General features: G+C 41.7%; 2 protein-coding genes across 5 annotated transcripts in view; both read right to left on the bottom strand.

Moving 5' to 3' along the window:
• Positions 1-794: 794 nt before the first annotated feature.
• Positions 795-5,061, bottom strand: LOC136675257 (uncharacterized). 4 transcript variants are annotated; one of them, XM_066651722.1, is made up of 4 exons: positions 5,027-5,061; positions 4,891-4,946; positions 2,316-4,804; positions 795-2,015 (listed from the first exon to the last, which is right to left on the bottom strand). In XM_066651722.1, exons 1-4 carry the CDS (start codon positions 5,044-5,046, stop codon positions 897-899), a joined length of 3,684 nt encoding a protein of 1,227 aa, XP_066507819.1. In that variant the 5' UTR covers positions 5,047-5,061; the 3' UTR covers positions 795-896. The 4 variants fall into 4 exon arrangements, with proteins under 4 accessions (XP_066507819.1, XP_066507820.1, XP_066507821.1 ...); XM_066651723.1 differs by having other exon boundaries at positions 795-2,810; positions 3,441-4,804; XM_066651724.1 differs by having other exon boundaries at positions 795-3,421; positions 4,250-4,804.
• Positions 5,062-8,738: 3,677 nt separating this feature from the next.
• itga1 (integrin, alpha 1) overlaps positions 8,739-16,029 on the bottom strand; it is a 93,591-nt gene continuing 86,300 nt past the window's right edge. Inside the window, exons 26-30 of the mRNA XM_066651712.1 lie at positions 14,894-14,995; positions 14,342-14,455; positions 14,132-14,230; positions 13,761-13,874; positions 8,739-13,210 (exon numbers count right to left, since the gene is read on the bottom strand). Coding sequence (XP_066507809.1) covers positions 13,151-13,210; positions 13,761-13,874; positions 14,132-14,230; positions 14,342-14,455; positions 14,894-14,995 — 489 coding nt within the window. The 3' untranslated portion in view covers positions 8,739-13,150. The remainder of the gene's footprint in view (positions 13,211-13,760; positions 13,875-14,131; positions 14,231-14,341; positions 14,456-14,893; positions 14,996-16,029) is intronic.

Below are 16,029 nucleotides of genomic sequence, written 5' to 3'. Positions count from 1 at the left end.
CTGCATTTCAGTTAACACACCACAAAGAAAACTATCTTTATTTTTTGACAACATAATTCAGTCTTGTTCACTTAAGTCAAATTTTTCATCTTTATAAGACATGAGATTTTTACTTGAAGTGGTTTGGAATTACAAATATTTGTCAATATTGGGGTAATTCTGGCCATATCCAGACTGGCAGCTTTTAACGTCACATGAGTTATTCCCATCTAGAGACACATTAGATTCAGTTGTCTGCATTCCTTTATGGCACTGTCTGCTGCTCTCCAGTACATGTAGCTCTGTACTTGTGTAAAAGGTTTAGTATCTGGTGTGAGCAGGAATTACATTTGAACTTTATATAATCTACTCAAATGTACCAGGCAATATGGTTTCCCAGAAACTCCTAAACAGATCATTCAGAAGGTGAGATAGGAAAACCAATGAAAGGATCAAGGAAATCTAGGTCTGATATTCAGAAGACATCGAATAAAGGATTGCACTAGGTTGCATTATCCCTATAGAAATGGAACAATACCCAGGACAGGCTAAAGTGGTAGTTCCCAATAGGTACAGCCCCATAGGGCTATTGCAGGGGGGCACAGGAAGGCCAGTGAGATGCATTGTATGTTATTTGTAATCCCACTGCAATGGGGATTTGTCACATGTTCAAGTAGCTACAGTTTTGCATGGTTTAAATGCTGTGAAATAAGGCAAATAACCAGCTACTTGCAGATAAGACATTTGTGAGGAAAAGCTAGATACAATGCATTAAGCATTTAGATTTTTGACCAATTAGAACACTCACTCAGTGATCAAGCACAAGCATCTTTATTAGAAAATTAGTAAACAAGAGCAGTGCCAACTAAATCAAGATTAGGCTCCACTCCAGCATACTATCAGAAACATTCACAGCTTCACTGAGAAAATCTGCTCCGACATCCAGGCTTGTAGGAAGGCTCCTTCACATGCTGATAGAAGCTGTAGCCAGTTGAGCTTGGAATTTGAGAACCACTGTAGAAACCTTGTGCAACTGCTGAGGAGGAGCTGCCAGATGTTGACTGGGTCACAGATGAGGCAGAGTCACTGGATGCCACCTGAGCCACTGAAGGACCACTCCAGCTCCCACTGATGGCATCAGCAGCAGAGATTTGGCTTGAGAAAGTGCCATATGAGCCTGGTGAAGTTGAGGTAGCGGAACCACTGGGTGCACCCTGGGCCACAGGAGACTGTTGAGCTTGGGCCAAGCCCACAGCAAAGCCTGACTGTTGCTGCCCACCACTAAAGCTGCTGGAATACATTTGAGACAAGTCATAGGCTTCTGAAGGCTGACTTACTTGGCTAACTTTGTCAAACCATACAACTTGGGCTCCATATGGACTACTTGGGGCACTCTGAACCTGGGACAGGGCACTAGAAGCCTGTGATGTAGTTGCATCTTGAGAGGGCACAGTCTGTTTGGGAACATCATTAACAGGTCTCAGGCTGCCCGAGACAACAGGTTTACCACCACTAGTGAAGAGCTTTGCCTTTAGCGAATGAACACCCACTTGTGTCCTTTGACTAGCCGCCTGGGGAGGGAACTGGCTGGGACTGAAGTACTTGGCACCAGGACTGCCTTGAGCTGTTGAAGCCAAGCTACCTCCTAAACTCTGTGGTGGGTGCAGGGGCTGGCTTACTGGTCTCATTTGGGCAATGGGGCCAACTTGAACAGGGGAACTTGGAGAAGAAACTGTAGCAACATTGCTTGAAGCTTGTCGCACACCTGCCTGCCAAGAAACCTCAGACCAGACACTGCCAGGTTGCTGAGAGCTAGGTACCTGCTGGCTAAAAGTGACTTGACCTAGGGATCCTTGTGGCTGAGAAAGTGGTTGCAAAACCTGAGACCAGACACTGCCAGCTTGCTGAGGGCTAGGTACCAGCTGACCAGATGGCATTTGTTGACTCGGGGATCCTTGTGGTTTTGAACCTTGTGATAGCCCTGACTGCTGTGAGACCTGGGATGAGACACTGCCAGGTTGCTGAGAGCTAGGGACCTGCTGGCTAACAGTGACTTGACCTAGGAATCCTTGTGGCTGAGAAAGTGGTTGCAAAACCTGAGACCAGACACTGCCAGCTTGCTGAGGGCTAGGTACCAGCTGACCAGATGGCATTTGTTGACTCGAGGAACCCTGTGACACCCCTGACTGCTGCGAGACCTGCGATGAGACACTGCCAGGTTGCTGAGAGCTAGGGACCTGCTGGCTAACAGTGACTTGACCTAGGGATCCTTGTGGCTGAGAAAGTGGTTGCAAAACCTGAGACCAGACACTGCCAGGTTGCTGAGAGCTAGGGACCTGCTGGCTAACCGTAATTTGACTTGGGAACCCTTGGGGTTGTGAAGTTTGTGGCACCTGGGTCCAGACACTGCCAGGTTGCTGAGGGCTAGATACCAGCTGACCAGATGGCATTTGTTGACTCGAGGAACCTTGTGACACCCCTGACTGCTGTGAGACCTGGGATGAGACACTGCCAGGTTGCTGAGCACTAGGGACCTGCTGGCTAACAATGACTTGACCTAGAGATCCTTGTGGCTGAGGAAGTTGTTGCAAAACATGAGACCAGACACTAATAGGTTGCTGAGAGCTAGGGACCTGCTGGCTAACCGTAATTTGACTTGGGAACCCTTGGGGTTGTGAAGTTTGTGGCACCTGGGTCCAGACACTGCCAGGTTGCTGAGGGCTAGGTACCAGCTGACCAGATGGCATTTGTTGACTCAAGGAACCTTGTGACATCCCTGACTGCTGTGAGACCTGGGATGAGACACTGCCAGGTTGCTGAGAGCTAGGGACCTGCTGGCTAACAGTGACTTGACCTAGGGATCCTTGTGACTGAGATAGTGGTTGCAAAACCTGAGACCAGACACTGCCAGGTTGCTGAGGGCTAGGTACCAGCTGACCAGATGGCATTTGTTGACTCAGGGATCCTTGTGGTTTTGAACCTTGTGAGACCCCTGACTGTTGTGAGACCTGGGATGAGACACTGCCAGGTTGCTGAGAGCTAGGGACCTGCTGGCTGACAGCGACTTGACCTAGGGATCCTTGTGACTGAGATAGTGGTTGCAAAACCTGAGACCAGACACTGCCAGGTTGCTGAGGGCTAGATACCAGCTGACCAGATGGCATTTGTTGACTCAAGGATCCTTGTGGTTTTGAACCTTGTGACACCCCTGACTGTTGTGAGACCTGGGATGAGACACTGCCAGGTTGCTGAGAGCTAGGGACCTGCTGGCTAACCGTAGTTTGACTTGGGAACCCTTGGGGTTGTGAAGTTTGTGGCACCTGGGTCCAGACACTGCCAGGTTGCTGAGGGCTAGATACCAGCTGACCAGATGGCATTTGTTGACTCGAGGAACCTTGTGACACCCCTGACTGCTGTGAGACCTGGGATGAGACACTGCCAGGTTGCTGAGCACTAGGGACCTGCTGGCTAACAATGACTTGACCTAGAGATCCTTGTGGCTGAGGAAGTTGTTGCAAAACATGAGACCAGACACTAATAGGTTGCTGAGAGCTAGGGACCTGCTGGCTAACCGTAATTTGACTTGGGAACCCTTGGGGTTGTGAAGTTTGTGGCACCTGGGTCCAGACACTGCCAGGTTGCTGAGGGCTAGGTACCAGCTGACCAGATGGCATTTGTTGACTCAAGGAACCTTGTGACATCCCTGACTGCTGTGAGACCTGGGATGAGACACTGCCAGGTTGCTGAGAGCTAGGGACCTGCTGGCTAACAGTGACTTGACCTAGGGATCCTTGTGACTGAGATAGTGGTTGCAAAACCTGAGACCAGACACTGCCAGGTTGCTGAGGGCTAGGTACCAGCTGACCAGATGGCATTTGTTGACTCAGGGATCCTTGTGGTTTTGAACCTTGTGAGACCCCTGACTGTTGTGAGACCTGGGATGAGACACTGCCAGGTTGCTGAGAGCTAGGGACCTGCTGGCTGACAGCGACTTGACCTAGGGATCCTTGTGACTGAGATAGTGGTTGCAAAACCTGAGACCAGACACTGCCAGGTTGCTGAGGGCTAGGTACCAGCTGACCAGATGGCATTTGTTGACTCAAGGATCCTTGTGGTTTTGAACCTTGTGACACCCCTGACTGCTGTGAGACCTGGGATGAGACACTGCCAGGTTGCTGAGAGCTAGGGACCTGCTGACTGACAGTGACTTGACCTAGGGATCCTTGTGACTGAGATAGTGGTTGCAAAACCTGAGACCAGACACTGCCAGGTTGCTGAGAGCTAGGGACCTGCTGACCAGATGCTATTTGTTGACTCGAGGATCCTTGTGGTTGCGAAGCTTGTGGCACCCCCGACCGCTGTGAGAATGTAATCCAGGTAGCACCAGGTTGGCTGGAAGTGCTTTGGACATTCGAGCTACCAAACTGGCTAGAGTAGGCCTGACCACTGGATACAGACTGAAGGACGCTAGAAGATACTTGTTGTAGTGCACCTTGCTGCTGAAGTTGGTTCCCAGTGCTACCAGAAAACTGGGCTTGAGATACAAGGCTATCACTCTGGCGCCCAGGTAGACTAACACCAAAATACATACTTGCAGGAAAACCTACAGAAGGGGCCAGCTGACTGCTCGTTTGGACAAACTGTGATGTGGAGTCCTGGCTAATCTGTGGGATCACACCTGATGTGGAGCTAGGTTGACCAAACACAATATTGGGTTCATCTGTGCTCATCTTAGCTTCAAAGAAGTAAGACCCAGGCTTTTGTAACTGCTGTGATCCAGCATCCCATTGACTGAGCTGATCCTCTGGAAGTCCTTTACATCGCACTTAAAGAAAGAGAAAAATCACATTAAGACATGTTTAACAACCTAATCAAAAGTAGATTAAGATAACTGAGATTGTTCACTCTAACCTGGATGTCCACAGGCATTCCTCAAGAGACATAAAGCAATGAGAAGCATCCATAGCCTATGAGACAACATGTGATCAGCAACCCATTCTTCAAACAATATTGCCAAGCTAAGAACACAGCCATTATAAACAGTTACCTATTGCTTCTCCAAGCCATTTCTGAAGGAACTGGTGCTTAGAGACCAAAGGCTTGCTATACTTCTCACACCACCAAAAGCCCAGAATCAAATGGACATGCTTTAGCCTCTGAAAACCATTCCTTTTAAGCCCTTCAATTAAGTCACTAGATGCACAACACCTGCTCATGTCACATGCCTTTCTTTTAGTTTATGGTGCAAGAAGGTCCACAGGTCAGCAATTTCACAGCTGAAGGAAGTACACAATCAATTGTCACATGACACTCTTTCAAGCAAAAATATTTCTAATGCGCCTATATTTCTAGTTAAAGGCAAAATTAGAAGAAATGTTAGTGCTGTACAACAGTTGGTTTCTTAATCTATGCTGCATTTCAGTTAACACGCCACAAAGAAAACTATCTTTATTTTTTGACAACATAATTCAGTCTTGTTCACTTAAGTCAAATTTTTCATCTTTATAAGACATGAGATTTTTACTTTAAGTGGTTTGGAATTACAAATATTTGTCAATATTGGGGTAATTCTGGCCATATCCAGACTGGCAGCTTTTAACGTCACATGAGTTATTCCCATCTAGAGACACATTAGATTCAGTTGTCTGCTTTCCTTTATGGCACTGTCTGCTGCTCTCCAGTACATGTAGCTCTGTACTTGTGTAAAAGGTTTAGTATCTGGTGTGAGAAGGAATTACATTTGAACTTTATATAATCTACTCAAATGTACCAGGCAATATGGTTTCCCAGAAACTCCTAAACAGATCATTCAGAAGGTGAGATAGGAAAACCAATGAAAGGATCAAGGAAATCTAGGTCTGATATTCAGAAGACATCGAATAAAGGATTGCACTAGGTTGCATTATCCCTATAGAAATGGAACAATACCCAGGACAGGCTAAAGTGGTAGTTCCCAATAGGTACAGCCCCATAGGGCTATTGCAGGGGGGCACAGGAAGGCCAGTGAGATGCATTGTATGTTATTTGTAATCCCACTGAAATGGGGATTTGTCACATGTTCAAGTAGCTACAGTTTTGCATGGTTTAAATGCTGTGAAATAAGGCAAATAACCAGCTACTTGCAGATAAGACATTTGTGAGGAAAAGCTAGATACAATGAGTGAGTGTTCTAATTGGTCAAAAATCTAAATGCTTAATGCAGTGATCAAGCACAAGCATCTTTATTAGAAAATTAGTAAACAAGAGCAGTGCCAACTAAATCAAGATTAGGCTCCACTCCAGCATACTATCAGAAACATTCACAGCTTCACTGAGAAAATCTGCTCCGACAAGCTTTGAGGCATTTTAGGTGCTTTCAGTTGGCATTTGGAGTAAATATAAACATCAATAACCTCATTTACATCATGTACCACTGACATTTTTATGCACTCTGGCCTCCTCAGTGCCATTTATTCATTCATTCATTATCTGTAACCGCTTATCCAGTTCAGGGTCCCGGTGGGTCCAGAGCCTACCTGGAATAATTGGGCGCAAGGCGGGAATACACCCTGGAGGGGGCGCCAGTCCTTCACAGGGCAACACAGACACACACACACTCACACCTATGGACACCCTTCGAGTCACCAATCCACCTACCAACGTGTGTTTTTTTTGGGACTATGGGAGGAAACCGTTGCACCCGGAGGACTTCTCAGTGCCATGTGAACGTGAATTCTCTAAGGCTGGGGAGATATTACCAAAGAAAAGGAATCATCTAAACACACTTAAAACACAGTTAAAAAGCTTATTTTTAAAATAAGAATCAATAAGTGATATCGGTTCCTTTACCCATGCTGCACTTTTGCTGTTTACTGTCCTTCACTCCCAGTTCCATAAGAACCCTTGCATTCAGTGTCAGTGTACATCATTGATGTATTTATTTTGAGTGTTCACTATCACAACACTCAGCTAATAATATTTCCATGCAAGACCTTTTATATTCAGACAGAGAGGCAAAATAGTGTATTTTATACATAGACATTTCAGGATACTATGGCTCAGGATTAATTTAGTCTGTCATATATATGTTTGCACAGCAGGTGTCACTAGTTAGAACAATTCAGTGAAGCTTTGTATAATGAACCTTTTGACAAACCTTTGGGCACGAAAGCCTTATTTTACTATCCCTAGCTAGGACACAGAAGCCAAAGATTCATAACTCTCCTCATACCTACAAACCCCAGAAACAAATGGACATATTTCTGACTGCTATACTCCTTGCTTTAATACCCAGTAGATGAACAATACCTGCTCACAGGTCACATGACATTTCATTGTGTTCAATTTTCTTCAGCTGAGCTCTGGATATTCTTCTGTCGTAACTTAAACTACTGACTGGAAAGACACAGTGAGATTAAATGTCTAGATATTAACTTTTTGTGATGTAACAACAAAGTCTAACACCCCAAAAGGAAGACATAAAAAAATGAAAATGAATTGTGGAATGTGAAATTATTTGTCATTGTGCAAATAATGCATTTAATCCATCTGCGGCAGTGAATACACACATACACACACACACACACACACACTAGGGGCTGCGAACACACACAGAGCGGGGAGCAGTTGTGGGTTTGGTCAAGGGCACCTCAGCCATGGATTGAGGAGGAGGACAGTGCTGTTCCTTCACTTCCACCGCCCAACCTTTCCCATTTCAACCTTCCGCTCTAAATATTAGGCCACTGCTGCCCATCAAATCATCAGTGTTAACATCTGCCAATATGTTACATGTCTGGGGGTCCTTCAACAAAATCAATATTTACAACAATAATTTGATTGAATAAATTAAGCCCAAAATTAGGACCAGATGGAATGTCCCTCAGCTCCTTTTCTTTTGGACTGAATTAAGGCTTACGTTTTCTGGACAAAATCTTTGGAAATATACCACAAATTCCATAAAAATGTTTATTTCCACAGGCGCACAACTGGCTAGTTTCTTCTTTGCCGTCTTCTGTCTTCTGTTAAAAGCTTAATCAATCTCTGATGTTATGCAAGTGTTTGATAAGTAAAGAACGTGGTCTGGCATGACTTCACTTCCCTTTCCTACTCCCCTCCTAGTGCTAATAGGTTAACCCATGTCATTTACTCCACTTTGTGTTATTGTATTGTTTTGTGTGTTATATGTTGCTCTGTTTGATTGTCTGATGCTTTTTGGTCCCTTACATATTAATTCCCATTTTAATCAGCATCTTTCAGTCATCGAAAAGCACTTTATAAATACATTATTGTTATTATTATTATTATTATTATTATTATTATTATTGATGGGAGATGTTCTTCATTGGCTACTTCTCTGGATTCTCCCTGCTTTATGAAAAGTGCTCTATAGATTAACCTGCTATTGCTATTGGAGTGATGGAGATTCATCCAGCTCTTCTGGGATGAGTTGAAGAGGTGTTTGATCCATAGCTAATCATCCATCATCAGCCCTCGACCTAATATTTATACATCTGAATGCCATTAAACCCTCTCAGCAACTTTCCATCATCATGTAACATCCTCCCAGAAGAGCAGCGATGTTAGTGCAGCAAAGAGGAACACACTCCTGATAACTAACCTTGGATGAGGAGGGGTCCACACACTTCTGGTCATTTTGTGCATTGATTAATATAATGTATAATGACTAAGGATTTTAATTTTTAAACTGTTACATTACTGGAGAAAACACAATTATTAATCAGACACTTCATTCGTTAATTACAAAATTTTTATTCAATTTGCATTTATTTATTAATCAACAGTCTGTGCAAGGCTTTTAAAAAACGTGCTTTATAGAAAAAAACTATATATATATATACACACACACATATCAGCCATAACACAACATCCTGAGCACTGAAAACAGCGTATAAAGGAGATAACAAAGTATGCACAGCAACAGACGGACTGCTGTGTGTAATTGTGGAACTACAGAGTGCTCCTGTGTGGTCAGTGGAGCTGAGAGAATGGACAGTGACTGTAGAAACAAGGTGTTGTTAATGTTATGGTTAATCGGTGTGTACATTTAGCCAGACAAAACCAGTGCATAACATGGAAAATTCACAGCAGTGATTTCAACTTAAACTCATCCACATGCTACAGGGCAGAGGCTTGAGTTTTATTTAGTTTATTTTTTTTTATTATTTATTTCACTTTTTTTTTTTCAGAAAAATGCTCACAGCAGTGGAGTGGGCGGGCCGAGAGTCTCACACACAATATGATCTAACGTTTTACAAGAAACAGAAGGAATTTGACAAATGACAGTAAAATAATACAGTTTTATGACAGGCATTGTTCTGATCTTGGCCTGGAATCAACCCCAAAATAAGTGAATAATTGTAACAAGATCTAAAAACAAAAACTTTATAAAATTATTAAAGAATAGCTATAATTTTTCATTTACAACATTTAGACATGTGAAATACTTGAAATCACAGTAACTTTATAGACAGCAGTTCCCAAAAATGCTGGAGTATGTGAGAAGTGGAAGTAAAAACAGAAGGTAGTGGTTAATAAATATTGTTTCACTTCTTTGTATGTGCAATTTTTTTTCCAAATCTGAATCCGGCCACAGCTTCCAAAAACGTTGGGACTGGAAAAGGTTAACCTCTGGTTCACTTCATCAACACCATAATGGAGTTATGAAACATCATATGTTTGGGTTATGGACCACGACTAATATTCCTTTCCTACACATTCACACCCTTTAAATTTTCTCCTCTCTCTTCCATTTCCATCCTGTCACCTCCCTCTTTTCCATTACTGCTTCCTCCTGCTGAATGATGGGAGCCACCCAAACCTCTCTGTATCCTTCTCACCTCCTTTGTCTTAAGCTCAGTTCTGGGTTTGGTCTGTGTGAGCAGATAATCATTTGGAGACTGGAGATATGAACTGATCCTGTTTTAAGCTGAAAGGTTTGCAGTTCCTCTCAGCTGTGAAACTGCACTGGACCTTCATCCTCATCTTTTGCTCCTTCACCCTCACCCTGAATCTTCTGATGACACCTAAAATCCCTGCCACACCGGATTGCACATAAACATCTGGATAGAACGTCTGGAAAACTCTGGTTTTCTTGGACACTAGGTTTAGAATTTAATTCCCAAGGTTTTTGGAATGTGCCTCAAGTGAATATTTGCACAAACCAATGACACTGAGGAGGTTTTACATGAAATATCTTCATATTTACACTGTCAACACAGGTTTAAAACGTACTGCTTTCTGTTTTTAACTGCAGTTCCGACATGTTTGGGAACTGGGTTTGTAAATCCTCCATCAGGATGTTTAATCAAACCCAATATAATGTACTCAATACAAAAATAAATAATAAAAATAAGTCTCAAACACAAAACAACTCAGGGCTTTCTCACGGGAAAGAGCTGCTCTGCTCTGCCAGAGTATTAGGCCAAGGTCTAATTTCATTAAGGCATTCATTAGTCTGACTGTATGTGTCAGTTCTGCAGAATCAGGGTAAATATTCCTTGTTGCTTACCCCAGTCTTGACATGAGCAGAAATAACTGACCTTTTCTTTTTTAACAAAAAAAAAAAAAAAACTTGCGGAGAGGAGATTTGAGGAGAAAACAATCAATTACACAGAAACATAATAAAAAAAAACATTATATTTCAAACCTGAAAAACACCTGTATTGCATAGCTGGAGCATAATCCTTGAGCAAAATCACTGCAAAAATGTAACAATGTAGTAACAACATTTTTTTCAATTCTATCTGTTAGTTATCTCTCCCCTAATCGCACCATGCTAGCAGACCTGGAGCTCAACATGCTTGGAGGAGAACACTTAAAACACAGCTCTCTTTGGTGAAATAACAGATGTCCAAGCAATGTGCTGAGAGAGAGAGAGAGAGATCCAAACATCCAGAGAGAACAAGACCAGTGATCATTTTGGAAGGCTACGGCATCCAAACCCAAGACATTTAACAACTCAGGAGGACTTCCTCCATAAGCAATGGATATACTTCATTGTTAAATTGAATATTTCAGTTTCACTTTCCAGATATTTTCTTTTAAAAAAAATTCAACTTTCAAAAGTTAGGAGTCACTGCTTCATTCAGGCAACACGCTAAAAAAAGGAAGCTGTAATAAGAAGAGAAAACTATAAAAACTAAGTAAATGGTGGATGTATCCAGATTCGTGTTCCTGTAAACACATTGAGCTGTGGAGCACTGGAACTGTGCTCTCTGGAGAGATGGAGCTTCATTCAGTTCTTCTGGGATGAGTTGGAGTGGTGACTGAGATTCAGAACTAATCCTCAACATCAGACCCTTACCCCCACTGATGCTCTTCTGGACCAGAATTCCATTAAATCCTCACAGACATGTTCCAATAATGAATAGGACGTATAGTATATCATCTGTAGTTTCTTCTTACTGTGTCAGAATTTTAAATATTTCTTAGGATGTTTAAGGAACACTAGGTATGATTAGGTGTTTTTTCTCCTCCTACAGTTGAAGAGTATAATTCACTTTTACAGCACTGCCCTGAAATGAAGGGGCAGGGACTGTAGGTGGTTTCCTACCTGTCTCCAAAAGGCAAAAGGTTCATAGTGCAGTTTCTGCAGTACCAAGTCCAGAATAGCAACAACAGAGTCTCTATTCTCCTAATACAGCAAGGTGGAGCATCAGAATCATTTTGAAGCTTTACTTTAAGGAACAAATACTACCCAGTGTTGTTTTAAATCCTATCGCCAGTGTCATAATCCACAGAAAACACATTACTACTGAATGAAATGGCAGGAGTTCTGAACAAGGCAGTGATTCCAGACTTTCAAACACTAATGAAACTGAACTGAAACTCCTGAGTAAGAATGTTCCTGTGGATTTCTTTCTCATATTCCTCTAAATGCAGGGACTGAGGCCTCATCAATTGTTTGGATAAAGTCATTAAAATATGAGCATCATCGCAAACATTACTCTATATATATACACACTCTGAGCTTTACACACATTTACAGTACAAGCATGGTTAAGACCAGGAAGGAAAGTCTGGAAACATTGTGAAAATGACAGTGTCAAAACGTTTCATACATGAATGTGCCAAAACAGTCGATATATATATATATATATATATTAGATGCAGCACAGCGAGCTCTACACACACATTTACAGTGATTTAAAAAGACAAACAATCCTAAAAATATACAGTTCATCAACCAATATAACTGCTTCTGACCAAATGGACATAAAGCACTGATATGACGTGATGTGAAACACTATGGACTCCTTGTTCATGTCCTGCATGTTTCTGAACAGTGGATCTGAAACACAGACTGGAACTGTGATTGGTGACATTTTCCTTTTCCTGTTTTCAATGTACTAACCTTCCCTTTGGGAACCACGCAGTTTAGAGCAGTGGCCAATGGTCACGATTCACTTTCTATAAGAGTCAGCGTCAAGTCTTAATTCACTGAGATCTGAGTCAGTTGAATCACGAGTCCAAAGTCTTGATGTCCAGCTTGAGTCTTGAGTTACATGATTTGAAATCAGAGATGAGTTGTCAGTCAGTAAGTCAAGAACTCCAGGGCCATTTGAGTCACCAATCTGACTCAGAGTGGCAAGTCATAAGATTTGAAGTGTAATTAGAATAGTGAATCAAATGCTCTGAAGTCTGAATCGAGTTGAGGAATGTAGAAGTCTGAATCAAAACAGAATTCATAAGATTTGAAGTCCTACAACTATCAAGTCTCAATACGTTAGATCTGAAGTCCAAGTCTTGTTGTGAGTCAGGAAGTCTGAGTCGTAGGATCCCAGTCCATATAAGTCCTTTAGCAAGACTGCTAAAGTTTACATTTTAAACAGGGTAAAAAAATATAAATTGCTCTGGATACAACATCTGTACAATTTAAAGCAAGAACTTGATCTTTTCTCTTCTAAAGACGAGCACATTATTCTCGGGTTCAGAGACCAGAGCTGAAGGCATTTCATGGTTAATAAACAGTTCCAGGAAAGATCCAGAAACTCGGGACATGTAGATATTCCAGACTCAGATCCATGACATGTTTTTGAAGATGGATTTCTTTGGTGCGAAAGGGTACAAGTCTATGGCTTCTCTGAGTGTCTCTGTGTGTGTGAAGGTGTGTGTTTGACCTGAGGGATAGTTTGACCTCCAACTGAAGCCTTCACTCATCTTTAATGCTCCTTCACTCATCTTTCATTTCCTCCTTCATCTCCTCCACAGATTTTCTCTTGAAGAACCCAGCCTAGAAAAAAAAGAACCAAAATTGCACATGGTTTTGTTATTGTGATTTTACATATTGAGTAAATGTGGCAAAGTTAACTAACAGTGTTTTATGGCCCATCATGGTCTTAACAATTGTTTACTGCAAGAACAAAAAAGTGTGATACATCCATACGATAACTGATTGTGCTAATGCAGTTATAGTTGACACCCACCTGTGTTTTTATGGACAGTTTAACATGGAAATTTACTGCATATTTCATTGAGAGTTTGGGTTTATTTTGGTCACAGTTTATGCATTACAGATTAATTGTATTATTTTTACATTGTTTTGGAATCCAAATGAAGAATCAATTTGTTTGGAGTCCCTAAATGAACAAGTGTATTTTTCTCAGAATGGGCCCTCTACTAAGATTTGGTACAATATTTTGGATCCACACAGGCCACTAGGGGTTAGTATAACATCTCCTTCATAACATGCATCAGTAAAATAAAAATGACTGCACCATTAACAACTATATGGATTTTTAGAATATGGACCAAGCTGCTGTGAATCAGGATGTGGTTCTTACCTTCCAGAGAGCGAAAATAACCAGCGCCAGGATTAATAATCCTAAAAGAATACTGAGGATAATAATCCAGAGAGGAATTCCACCTCGAGACTCTTTAGAGAGCTTCACATTCACCTGGAAACAGAGTTCAAATTACAAGTAAATATCACTAATTGTAATAAGATCATTAAGATTTAGATCTACTCTGGTGCATGGACACGTTCACTGCAAAGGATGTTCAGGCTTTTGGCCACGGGGTTTAAAGTGTACACAGTTATTATGAATTTAAAGTGTTCTTCTGTTTGTAATGCCATCACACAACAATTACAATATCAAAGTGTAACCACACCCCAACCCATTGAAATGAGCAGTGTAGTCAACATGTCCCTCACCTTTCGGACAATATCGTTCTGTCTGAGCTGAAACAGATCTTGGCCCCTGTTCTCCAGCTTTGCCTGGATTACCAACTCTAGAGTATCTGAAAACTCAGCCTGAGGAATACACACAGAAAAGACAAAGACAAAAACATTTGTAAAGACACACATAATGCACAGAAGAAAAGTGTTGAATTGATAAAAGAGGGGTAAATATAAAGAGCTCACTTTGATGAAAGTTGGCATCCAGACTCTAAAGGTGATGTTCAAGTTACTGACTCTACCAACAGATGGGATATCACAGGAAAATGATTTACAGGGGTTTGCCATTTCCTCACAGCTCTGAGAGAGAGAGAGAGAGAGAGAGAGAGAGAGAGAGAGAGATGTTATGAAATGTATTCAATTAGGTGTACTCCAAATTTACCATATTTCAGTTGTTTGCAATAAACACATCTAAAATAACAAGTAGTTTCTTTAAATTCACACAATGTTCCACTTGTAATGACTACTGCAGTTTCAATTATTAAACCACTGCGGATGCTCCACTCAAGACATTGTTGGCTGGATGTTTCTGGTTGATGGACTCTCCAGCAGCACTGCTGTGTCTGATCGACTCTACACCAGCACAACACACACTAACACACCACCACCACGTCAGTGTCACTGCAGCGCTGAGAATGATCCACCACCACATCACATCTGCTCTGTGGGGGTCCTGAGTGCTAAAGAACAATGTATGCATATTAGGGTGAGAGAGAGAGAGGGGTAAGTCACACTCACCAAGATGAAATTGCTGAGTGTCTCTGTTTTGGACGTCACTAGCACGGGATGAGTTGATTTGATGTTCAAAACATTGACCAGTGATTTGTTACAGGTGACATTCTGAAGAAGCAGAATCAGAACCGTGTTTATTCAACTTGTAAATATTGTTGCTGTCCAAAAAATACATGCCAAACATGGACCAATAAAAACATGCACATATATACTTATTGGATAATTTAAAAAAAACTAAGTAATTAATTAAAAATTATTTAATTTTATAATTTTCATTTATTCATTCATTATCTGTAACCGCTTATCCAATTCAGGGTCACGGTGGGTCCAGAGACTACCTGGAATCATTGGGCGCAAGGTGGGAATACACCCTGGAGGGGGCGCCAGTCCTTCATAGGGCAACACAGACACACTCACACCTACGGACACTTTTTGAGTCACCAATCCACCTACCAATGTGTGTTTTTAAACTGTGGGAGGAAACTGGAGCACCCGGAGGAAACCCACGCAGACACAGAGAGAACACACCACACCCCTCACAGACAGTCACCCGGAGCGGGAATTGAACCCACAACCTCCAGGCCCCTGCTGAACCACTGTGCCGCCCAATTTTATCATTTTATTTTAAATAATTGTATGCATTGCTTTTATTTTTTCTTTATTTTTTTTTAAAGATGCTATGTACATGAAGAGTCCGCTATAAATAAAATGAAACGGAACCAGCCACTGAAACAGTGTGGTTTGTTTATATTAGTAATCATGCTAACATTTTTTAGACAAACAATATAACTTGGCAAATAATAGTAATAGAATATGAGCTGAGAGACATTCTTACTGGATAGTCCTCAAATCTGGACTGAAGTTGTGTAGGAGTTATTTATGTCTTCCTTGTTGTGTGTTAACAGAACTCTAACACAGCGTATAGTGCAATGCCAGATTGGCTACTGGGAGTTTAAATATCACAAGATTCATTGTTATGCTAACCTTATACAACTAAAACAATTTGAAAAGTCTCTGAACATTTCTAAAATCTTACACCCTCTCACATTTAATGATGATAGACCAGAACTTGATGGTGATAATATTAAACACGGTTGATTTTATATGAAAATCAAGATGATAAAACAATCAAGACTCAAAAC

This window comes from Hoplias malabaricus, chromosome 18, assembly GCF_029633855.1.
Source record: "Hoplias malabaricus isolate fHopMal1 chromosome 18, fHopMal1.hap1, whole genome shotgun sequence".
NCBI lineage: Eukaryota > Metazoa > Chordata > Actinopteri > Characiformes > Erythrinidae > Hoplias > Hoplias malabaricus.
This window is presented reverse-complemented; position numbering and strand designations above follow the sequence as displayed.